The following is a 12,404-nucleotide window of genomic DNA, read 5'->3' as shown; positions in this document are numbered from 1 at the left end:
GGATGAGTATATTTAAAGTCTAAAGAATTAGAATCTAAGATATCTTAGTACATCTTCAGTTTCCTTAAATCAGGGAACATTTGTATTTAAAATGATATTTAATATCCAGAAGATAACACAGCTATATTATATGGATAAATTCTTCATCACATCTCAAACATACCATATTGAAACGTAACAACAGGTTCACTTCCCCGGTTCAAATGTTAGTTACCTCTTCATCATCTTCCTCATCTTCAACATCCAGAATTCCTGAATCCTGTTCAGACTTGGGGCTAGTGCTTCCTATCTCTGTATCAAAAATTGTATATGCATCTTTCTTAGGTTTTCTCTTGCTACCTATTCTGGGTTGTTGCAAGATGATGTTATCCAGGTTTCTTTGTTGTTGGGCCTAGGATAGAAACACATACACGCAAATAAACAACAAAAGAAACAGAAATTAATTAAGTATTCAAAGAACTTCTAATTTTGAACTAATTGGTATCTTAAAAAAATACAACGAAATCCCTTAATACATAAAGTTTTAGTGCCAGAAATAAAAACAAACATATTAATGTAAAGATTTTTAACCCTGGAGCTACCCATCTTTATTTGTTTCCCCATAGAAAAAAAGATAATCAGTCAATATTATCATGGGACTTTTCAAATACAAACACTAAGTCATCACAAAAAAGAAATCTACTGATTTGTACCTAAGTAGCCAAGAGATTAGTAAAAATGACTGAATATTTACCTCTTGAAAGATAAGCGCTATACTAGAACCACTGTGGTTGGGAGAAGAGGGACAGGAGCCTTTAAGCTTAGGGGACTCTTAGAAACACATATGTGGATACAAGGGACCAACAAATTTTAATCAGGAGAATGAAATATCTTAATAGAGTAATCTGAACCAACGAATGAAACAGGATTTCATGAGCTTAGTCTGTGGAAAACAGAGTTTTAAGCATTTCTTTTTCTAAACTTTTATAGAAAAGTATAATTCCCTCAACAAAATAGACTCAAATGATGGTGTGGTTTCCATAGATCCAAAGAGGTGGAAAGTGTGACTATACAGACTCAACAAAAGAAGCTAAACCAAAGTATCAGAGCTGGAAGGGACCTTGGTCACCACTCAGGAAATAGGCTAGAAGACAAAGGATTTGTTTGAAGCTACAAGGCTAGTAAGTGATAAATCAGAGGCCCAAAGTGTGATCTCCTAAATTCCATATCAGTGATCTTCCCACTATACCGACAGTCCCTCAAAGCATGACGAAAATGTTTCCCCAAAAGAAAGAGTTCTGTGGTCAAATAAACGGGAAACACTGCATGTTATACAAGCCTTCTTGTAGATATACGATACACATTAACAGAATAAAAACTGGGAAAAGTCCTATTTTAAGGAAACTTCTTTAATATGGTTTAACCCAGCACATTCCAAAAGTATTTCACAGTGGAACTTTCCTTTTTAGAAGAAATAATACTAATACTTAGTATCATCCGAAGATACAAAGCTGTGAGAAATATACAGAATATACATTGCTTAATCAATATATGATATTTCTACTCAGTGACAAGTAGAAATTAGTTCAGGAGAAAAATCAGAATCTCCAAATATTCTGAATGAGATTAAGGAATTCTAGATAAATATTCAGTATAAGGTGTTAGTCCAGGTACTGGTTAAATGAGACAATTATAACAAGGCAGAGAAAAACTTGAACTATGTGAGCTAGCTTCTGCCAAGAAAATGAAAAGAATCTACATTCCAGAGATTTGAATCAATGGACTAACTTGTTTCTCTGCATAGTACTTGTTGATATTTTGGTTTGACTTACATAAAATACATGGCTTCAGTAACAAAACTGAGAGAGAAGGTATCCAAGCACATTTATGTTTGTACACAAGACATACATATCCTCCAAGCATTTGAGACCCCAAATTAGATAGAACATTCTACTTCTCTCAAAAGTAAGAAGTTCTCCCCCACTTACTTCCAATGCAAACCACACAAAAAGGGAGCCAGGACTCTAGAAATCTAAAGCTTTCATATTTAAAAAAACAAGCTCTCAACTAGAGAGTAATCACTTGTCTCTTTATCCTCTCTTTCAGTACAGCAAAACCAAAAGCTTTCATAAGTTGGTCTTATTTTATTGAATCCAAAGTTAAATATTTTTCCTTCACAATCACGAAAATACTATCAGTGTACCAAAAGCAATCAAAAGGAGCCACACTTAAGTACTATCATTTATACTTGAAATGATACAAATCTGAAAGTATCCTATGGAAGTAATTTTAGATCATCTATGATTTGTTCTTTTTAGGTGTGTCTGGTTTACCAATCAATCTGATGGAGCGCAAAGCAGTTTAGGCCAAATCAGCAAATTATAATAGCAAACCCTATGCTAGAAATGAGAGCACGGCAAGTTTTATTCCAAGTCTCTATGAGAACCTGGGGTCTCTGTCAAAATTATCAAGCCTTCTCCAGTCTATAAATGAGCAGTCAGGGCAGATCTGCCAAGAAGGAACTGGCCAAGTTGGAAATACTAAAACAGGTAGAACAACGAAATAAATACTCAGTTATTACCCATTAGGAAGCAAAGGAAAACTGCCATCTATTCAAAATGTATACTATGGGACTGGCAGGAAGTGGATTAGAGTAAACATAGATATAAATATGTAAATATATGCAATATATTAAAATTAACATGTGACTCTGAAGTCCATAAAAAACAATAGTAAAAGCTCTTCAGAGCTCTTTTCTAACATGCTAAGCCACCTCAGCAGGACCATTTATTCTGTCCCTCCAAAGGCAACCTTGGAGCCAAAGAAGCAGCTACTGATTTCTGCTGCCTAGGTTGGAGTAGAGGTAAAAGGGTATCAAGCACACAAATAGACTTAAGAAAGCATTTAGGCTTTTTTTTTTCTTGGTTGTTCACTCTCTTTGTGAATAATCTTTACACATTTACCCACCTCTTCCTCGAGATTCCTCACGTATGTTCTTCTCTGGTTTCCTAATATACAGAAATTAAGCAAAGGTTTATTCCTCAGCCCCTACTCTTCTACCCTCTGGTTTCCTAATATACAGAAATTAAGCAAAGGTTTATTCCTCAGCCCCTGCGCTTCTACCGCTCTTTCCACTCTCCCAAGATCCAATAGCATATCTCTAGTTTCGTATTACTACTGTGTGTTCTACCATCACTTCACCTCCAACATACCTAAAATGGAACTCATCACCTTCTCATTACAATTCCCATGCATATTGCAGCCAGGCTCTTCTTAAACCACATCATTCATCACACCAATTAAATATGAGGTAAACTGGGGGAAACAATTTGAACAAGTACAAATTCAAACTCCATAATCTTATCACTAAGACTCCACAATAATGGAAGCTGAACTTAATTTTCCAATGTATTATCCAATACTCTACAACGTGAATCTTCTACTTGGATCAGAATCTACCTCATAATACACTAAAAATATTTCCACTACTGTATCTTTGCTTATGCCATTTCCCTTCTAGATGACCTCTCCCTGCCTGTATCCAACCTTTCCTCCAAAACACAAGTAAAATTATTCTTCCTTTAGGAAGCCTCCTCTCACTGTTCTAATTCACAGTGTTTTCTCTCTGTATCCCTACTTTCAGTCAAACATGCATTGAATATCTACTTGGCACCAGATATTGCACTGAGTATACAAAGAATTTGGGTATACAAAGAATAAGATGGATTCTCTGACTCTTGAACCTCACATCATTCTATTGTAAGAAGTAGGTAAGCAATTGAGTGACTGAAATTCAGTGCAAAGAGTATAAAGATAGAAATAAATACAGGTGCAGTGATTAGACAAAGGAGAAAGTAATCATATCTGCTTGTAGGGATGTAAGGAACTTCACAGAGGAAGAGGTAGCAAACTGTGCTCTTAAAAGATGAATATGGGGCTTCCCTGGTGGCACAGTGGTTGAGGGTCTGCCTGCCGATGCGGGGGGCGCGGGTTTGTGCCCCGGTCTGGGGGGATCCCACGTGCCACGGAGCGGCTTGGCCCGTGGGCCATGGCCGCTGGGCCTGCACGTCTGGAGCCTGTGCTCCGCAACGGGAGAGGCCGCAGCGGTGAGAGGGCCGCGTACCGAAAAAAGAAAGAAAAAAAAAAGATGAATATGATTTTTCCAAAGGGAAGTGCATAGAAAGGGTAACCATTCCAGAAGAAAGAAACCGGATGAGAAAAGACCACCACATGTGAAATAACATTATCCACACAAGGAATAAATAATTTTGTATAAGAACATAGGTTATGAAGGACTAACAAGAGGTAAAGTTAAAGATGCCATACAAAGCAGTTTCAATGTTAGCTAGTAGGCAATGGAGAAACTACAGAAGAACGTGAGCAGGGGAAGAACAGGATCACCTTTACAATTTAGGCAAATCCCCTAGGAGCGGAGGAATGCTCAACTAGGAGAAGATAAAAAATAGAAACAGGAAAACCAATATAGATCGTGAAAGGAGTCCAAATAACAATGATGAGGACTTGAATTAAGGTAGCAGCAGCTACAGAAAAAGTAGAAGCAACAGAATTTACTGATTTAAATGTAGTACATGGAAGAGGGGAAGGAAATAAAAATAACTCCAAGTATTCTGGTGTTTATGACTACATGGTGGGATCATTCCAAACAATAGGAACCGTGGAAATAATCAGTTGAAGGTAGGATAGAGAAGATGAGTTCAATAAACCTGTCAGATATCCAAGTAAAAAATAACAGTATGGCACTTCAGTGTATAACTCTTTTCTTTAGGACAGGAAACATACTTCACCAGTATGAGAATCCCACAAGCTCAGATACAGTGACACATACACAGTAAATTCAGATAAATGTTTACTATATAAAGGCAAAAGATAACAAAAGAAACTTATTTAAGAATGAGATTTGGCCCAATAAAAGAGAGGGATATCTGTAAAAGACATGATTTGGGTATTCTCCTACCTATTAGAAGGTGGATGGGGTGGGGGGCGACCCATAAGAATTACCTAAACTGAACTATTCACCTAAAAATGTAGCTACTAAAACTTTTACAACTGTCATTACACATGCTATTAAATGAAGTTTTGTTGTGAATACAACTTCCAAGGGTTCCTAGCAATAAGACTCAAAGAGTTAAAATTCTGTGAATCAAAAGCCAAAGGCTCCTTTCTTTATCAGCCCAATACTGACCTCTAGTGGACTACAAGAATATATAAAATTGAGCTTGAAAATCAGAAACGGGTTGAAAAGGGAGAGAGGTGTAGGCTTATAGGTTCAAGGCCTGATACAATTAACTACATGGACTTCAATTACAGGGTGCTATACCAGAAAAGAAAAAAAGAAGAAGAAAAAAAACCTTCTTGGAGTAAGACGGATCCTTAAATCTAAGCTCTGCAACATATTAATTCCATAACCATGGGCAGGTTCTTTTCAAACCAACATCCCATCTATTAAAAAAAAAAAAAAGGTTAATGAAATGTACCTCAGAACTGCAACAAGGATTAAATGAGATAATACATGTAAATTATCTTGAATTAAAAGATAAGTCAAAAGAAAAAAAAAGACACTAAAAATTTAAGTTCCACCTGTCTTCCCTCTGAATATGAGATAGGAATCTTGTTTCACCGTCTATTCTGGAAGAATTGAAGATCTAGCAATACTTAGATACATAATCATTAATGGCATCTAATACTGCTTCACACTGCCATTCTACTTTGTATTTGTGCTACATGCCAAGTATTAGATATCTGTACTGCACACCTCTTGTGCTCCACTTCAGATCCTCTCAGTCTCAGCTCTTATTCCACGTAGAATATCAGCAACCTGTTCTGGGAAGCCTTGGAAGTGTCATATAGTGTAAACTGAAACCAGCTCTAGCATTTACACCACACCTCTAGCTTCCTGCCCAGAGGTTTTGCAGACATCACAGTGTGGAATCCCACCAGAACTACTTAGCACTCATGATTCTCAACCCAGAAGTGAGGCAAACCTTGACCAAAGAGCTGACAGATAAATGCTCCCCATTGCATCCCTCCCACGGTGAGTTCCATATAGCTTCTTCATGTATTAAGGAACCAGACTGCCCTACAATGTACCACTGTACTGACTCTACAATTTTTCTTTTCACTCCTCCTGACCCTTATGCTTGTATACGCCACTCAAACACCAACTTCTCAGGTTTCTCCAAGGAAATCAAGGTTAAAATAACATCCCATACAAAAATACAGTGAAGTAGGATTATGACCCCATATCTGAAGCCCAAAGGCTGTCCATGAAAATAACTGGCAAGACCAAGATATAAAGACCCCAAAGCTACCCTCTTCAGTTCTCACCAATCAAAAGAACTACAAGACCTGTAATTTCAAAAAGGTTTCTTCATGTTTATTAGCACTAGCTCTGGCAACTAGTATTCTTTGGCGACTAGCTCCAATATCAGATCTTGTTCAAACAAAATAAAAATAAAACAAGGATAGTGAGTTAAAATGAAGGAAATAGAACATATCAAGACCATATCCAAAAAGTTATTTACATATTAGTGTACATAGGGGTGTATACATGCATTATATATGTGTATTTTGTGTAATATTTTAAAGGAGAGATAAACAAAGTTTCTCATACAACTTAATCAGGTTCCAAAGAATTTCCATCAGTAGAATGAGAAATCTAGGATTATGATATTCATAGAAATTTTTTTTTAATGGAAAAAGGTGTTCACTATATCGCCTTCAACAATATAACTGAGATCCTTAGCTGTTTGAAAGTCTACAGTTCATATTTAAACCTATAGGGCTTCCCTGGTGGCGCAGTGGTTGAGAATCTGCCTGCTAATGCAGGGGACACGGGTTCGAGCCCTGGTCTGGGAGGATCCTACATGCCGCGGAGCAATGAGCCACAACTACTGAGCCTGCGCGTCTGGACCCTGTGCTCTGCAACAAGAAAGGCCGCGATAGTGAGAGGCCCGCACACCGCGATGAAGAGTGGCCCCCACTTGCCACAACTTGAGAAAGCCCTGGCACAGAAACGAAGACCCAACACAGCCCAAAATAAATAAATAAATAAATAAATTTAAACCTATATTTCATAGAGGGGAAAAAGTCTTTGCACTAACAAAATTCATTTCAACAAGATGTACTAGACACAGTGTATTACAATTTGTATAAAGCAATATTGTAAAAGCTAAAAGAATTCTCTTGTGAATTAGGATAATCCCAGCTCTTTTTAAATACTATCTTTTTCTTTCATCAACATATATATTATACACCACAAGCACAATGTTAATTGTAGTTAACTGTAAAATAAATTACAAAATAAACATAAAGAAAAAAATGGAAAAAAAAATCTAACATTTCCATTCAGTAATAATCAGTTACTTGATGAATTACAACCCAGCCTATTTTCTGTACATATATAGAGATTTCTCTTTTTGCTCATCTGTATTTTCTATTTATCTGCATAATTGCTAATACATTTATATTGGTATGCCAAAAAGTATCATACTTAAGTTTTTAAATCTGCTTTTTGCTCAAAAATATTTTGCAAATATCTTTCTCAACAAATAAAAATACTTGCAATAATATTTGCATTGTACTGCATTTCAAAGAATGGATATTTATTTGAATATATTCTACTATAGGACATTTATATTGCTTCTAATATTTTGCTATTTAATAACTGCTGCAAAGACTAACTCCAGAGCTAAAATTATGTGGATATCCTTAACTATTTTATTAGAGGAAGAAAACTACTCCTTCAAATGATTATTCACCCCAACTCAAATTTACAGTACAATTTATCTTTTCCCAATTTGTTTTATTTTAAATGCCTGCAAAATGAATATAATTTCATGGTTTAAAAAAATCTAGTAATACTGAAAATATTGCAATAAAAAACAGTAGACTCCCCCTTACGCCTTTTTCAATCCCCAATCCTGCTCTGTAGAGTTAATATTTTTATACCCACGTTTCTAATAATACCCTTACTTTCTTTTTTTTTTTTTTTTTTTTTTCTTTTCTTTTCTTTTTCTTCCTTGCGTTATGCGGGCCTCTCACTGCTGTGGCCTCTCCCACCTGCGGAGCACAGGCTCCGGACGCACAGGCCCAGCGGCCACGGCTCACGGGCCCAGCCGCTCCGCGGCACGTGGGATCCTCCCGAAACGGGGCACGAACCCGCGTCTCCTGCATCGGCAGGCGGACCCTCAAGCACTGCGCCACCAGGGAAGCCCAATACCCTTACTTTCTGTTAAAAACTTAGATCATTTAAAAATATAGACTCCCTTACACTACTATTTCTTAAATTATATTCCCAACCAAAGTATTTTAAGTAAAAGTAATAATCAATATTAATCATCATGTCATGTAACCAAACCGTCTTACTACAGAGTCAAGTATATATGCAATGATTACCTAGCTGATTATAGTTCCTTTCTGGTACAGCTTTTTGTTTTTCTTGGAGTTTCAAACTGCCTACATTTTCAAAAAATTCTCTAATATTCTAGCTACAACAATCTTGATTTTTTCCAAAAAGCTCATCATAATAGACATTCTATCCAAACCTTATTATTCCTAAAGGCATAACCTGGGCTGACTGTCCTATAAGGACTGTCCTATAAGTCCTATAGTAGTCTATATTCAAATAAACATCCATTCTTTGAAATGTAGTACAATGCAAATATTATTATAAGTATTTTTATTTGTTTAGAAAGATATTTGCAAAATACTTTTGAGCAAAAAGCATATTTAAAAACTTAAGTATGGGGGCTTCCCTGGTGGTGCAGTGGTTGAGAGTCCGCCTGCCAATGCAGGGGACATGGGTTCGTGCCCGGGTCCGGGAGGATCCCACATGCCGCGGAGCGGCTAGGCCCATGAGCCATGGCCGCTGAGCCTGCGCGTCCGGAGCCTGTGCTCCGCAACAGGAAAGGGCACGACAGTGAGAGGCCCGCATACCGAAAAAAAAAAAAAAAAAAAACTTAGTTAAGTATGATACTTTTTGGCATACCAATATAAATGTATTAGCAATTATGCAGATAAATAGTCATTCTGGAGGGGACTTACTTTCATTTCAGTTTCAATAATTCCATATCTATATTTCACTTAATCCAGACTCTCATTTTGTTGGCACGCATCTTCAGATAATTCTTAAGAATTAAGAATTAAATTTCTTGAATTCTTCCATTCTAAAAATGACTTTAATCCTTCTCCAAATAAACTATAGAATTCAAGGTTGACAATAATTTTCCCTTAGGTTATTGAAGGCTTTCCTGACACTACTGTCCTATATTACCCCCTATTGCTAGTGGAAAAAGCAATGATATATTGATCTTCATTCCTTTATATATTACTTTTTCTCTCTGGAAGCTCTTCAAACCTTTTACTGTATATGTTCTCAGTTTCTCAGGGGATGTACCTTGGTGTAGGTCTTTAACTTGTTCATTATACTCAGTAAGCAATACATGTGGAAGTCCTGAGATTTTCTTATATCAATGCTCTGATGATTTTCTCCCCTTGTCTAGAACTCCTAATGGATACTGAATTCTCATATAACTCCTCCTGATGGTCTTTGGTTTTTTTAATTGAAGTATAGCTGATTTACAATGTTGTGTTAGTTTCTGGTGCACAGCAAAGCGATTCAGTTATACATATTTATATATATTTGTTTTCATATTCTTTTCCATTATGGTTTATTATAGGATATTGAATATATTTCCCTGTGCTATACAGTAGGACCTTGTTGTTTATCTATTTTATGTATAGTAGTTTGTATCTGCTAATCCCAAACTCCTAATTTTCCCTCCCCAATCCCCTTTCTCCTTTGCAAACCATAAGTTTGTTTTCAATGTCTGTGAGTCTGTTTCTGTTTCGTAAATAAGTTCATTTGTGTCATATTTTAGATTCCACATATAAGTGATATTATACAGTATTTGTCTTTCTCTTTCTGACTTACTTCACTTAGTATGATAATCTCTAGGTCCATCCATGTTACTGCAAATGGCATTATTTCATTCCTTTTTTATGGTTAAGTAGTATTTCATTGTGTATATATACCACATCTTCTTTATCCATTCATCTGTCGATGGACATTTACGTTGCTTCCATGCCTTGGCTATTGTAAATAGTGCTGCTATGAACATTGGGGTGCATGTACCTTTTCAAAGTAGAGTCTTTGTCTTTTCCAGATATATGCCCAGGAGCAGGATTGCCGGACCATATGGCAACTCTACTTTTAGTTGTAGTTTTGTTGCATTTCTCTAATTATTAGCAATGTTGAGCATCTTTTCATGTGCCTAGTGGCCATCTATATGTCTTCTTTGGAGAAATGGCTATTTAGGTCTCCTGCCCATTATTTGATTGGGTTGTTTTTTGTTATTGAGTTGTATGAGCTGTTTGTATATATGGAAAATTAACCTTTTGTCAGTTGCATCATGTGCAAACATTGTCTCCTAGTCCATAGGATTCTTTTGTTTTGTTTATGGTTTCCTTGGCTGTGCAAAAGCCTATAAGTTTGATAAGGTCCCATTTGTTTATTTTTGCTTTTATTTCTCTATTGCCTTGGGAGACTGACCTAAGAAAACATTGGTACACCTCCTGATGATCTTTGTAATATTTTTCTATAACAAACCAAATTTTTAATTTTTGAGGATACCAATGAATTTTTCTGACATATTATTTTGTTTTCTACATTATTTGCTCCAACTAGGTACTTTTTATTGTTGTTACTTCTTTTCTCATATTGGTATTTTTATCTCTCTCTTTCCAGTTGGATATTTTCCTCAAATATCTATTGATCCTTGGCCAGTTATTCATATTTAATAATAAATCACTTAAGAGTTTACAGGAAGGTCTATGGGCATAGGAAGATTTGTCAAGTAGCAAGCTTCACTTTAGGGAATTCTACAAAGGAAATCAACTCTTTGATGGGGAAATCCAAATGGCACTTTGTGGCAGTCCTTTATTAATTTCTCTAGAAAAGAATTTTCCAATCTCCCACTTAAGAATATAAGTACAAATATTCCATGCAAGGGAGAGGAGAAGTAGAGGAATTAACTGCTTTATACCCACATCATCTATAATAATTCACACCTCCAAAGATTCAGCTTGTCTGGAGCTATCTGTATTGAACTGTTTCCTCCATTCCACATGAACCTGTTTATACTTTCAGTTGTGGCTTAATACACCCTGCTATATATAGTGGTAACTATGTATATTTACCACTCTCCCCTCCACTTTCTTTTTTTACCTTCCAGCTATATTATTGACATGTAATTAATACAGAAGTTAACATTAAACAACGTGCTGACTTGACACATGTATATATTGCAAAATGACTACCAGAGTAAGTTACCTTATATCTCGATCCCCTCGTATAATTATCATTTTTGTATGTGGTGATAACATTTATGACCTACTCTCTTAACAACCTTCAATTATATAATAAAGTATTGTTAATTATCGTGACCATGCTGTATATTAGATCTCCAAAACTTACTCATCGTATAGCTGTAAGTTTGTATCCTTTGACCAACATTTCCTTATTTCCCCCACCTCCCAGTCCCTGGCAACCACCATTCTACTCTATTTCTATGATTTTGGGTTTATCGATTCAACATCTAAGAGACACCATGCAGTTTTTGTCTTTCTCTATCTGACTTACTTAACTTAGCATAATGTCCTCAAGGTCATTCCATGTTTTGCAAAAGGCAGGATTTCCTTGTGTCATGGCTGAAACGTAGATTTATAGATATATACATATAGGTATCTTGGCTACTGTGAATAAAGCCTCCAGCTCTGTTCTTTCTTAGAATCACTTTTCTATCCAGGGTCTTCTGTGGTTCCACACAGATTTTAGAATGTTTTTTCCTATTTTTTGGAAAAATGCCATTGGAGATTTGATAGGAATTTCATATAATCTGTAGGTCACTTTGGGTATTATAGACATTTTAACAATATTAATTCTTCTGATCCATAAACATGGGATATCTTTCCATTTATTTGTGCTTCTTCAATTTCTTTCATCAATGTCTTATAATTTTCAGTATACAGATATTTCACCTCCTTGGATACATTTATTCCAAAGTATTTTTTTATGTTTGATGCTATTATAAATGAGATTGTTTTATTTCTTTTACAGATAGTTCACTGTTAGTGTATAGAAATGCAACTGATTTTGTGTATTGATTTTGTCTCCTGCAACATTATTGAATTTATTAGTTCCAGTTTTTTCATGGAGTCTTTAGGATTTTCTACATATAAGATCATATCATCTGTAAATAGAGAATATTTTACTTATTCTCTTTCAATTTGGATACCTTTTATTTCTTTTTCTTGAATAACTTCTCTTGCTAGGATTTCCATTACTCAGTTGAATAGGAGTGGTGAGAGTGGGTACTCTTGTCTTCTTCCAGATCTTAGTGGGAAAG

At 35.9% G+C, this 12,404-nt stretch overlaps 1 protein-coding gene across 1 annotated transcript in view; it reads right to left on the bottom strand.

The window, feature by feature from the left end:
* Positions 1-12,404, bottom strand: part of EXOC6B (exocyst complex component 6B) — a 688,324-nt gene that overhangs the window by 429,642 nt on the left and 246,278 nt on the right. Inside the window, exon 7 of the mRNA XM_007453376.1 lies at positions 215-391. Coding sequence (XP_007453438.1) covers positions 215-391 — 177 coding nt within the window. The remainder of the gene's footprint in view (positions 1-214; positions 392-12,404) is intronic.

This window comes from Lipotes vexillifer, unplaced genomic scaffold (assembly GCF_000442215.2).
Source record: "Lipotes vexillifer unplaced genomic scaffold, Lipotes_vexillifer_v1.1 scaffold253, whole genome shotgun sequence".
Classification (NCBI taxonomy): Eukaryota; Metazoa; Chordata; class Mammalia; order Artiodactyla; family Lipotidae; genus Lipotes; species Lipotes vexillifer.
Note: the sequence above shows the minus strand (reverse complement) of the source record. Positions and strands in the feature narration are given on the sequence as shown.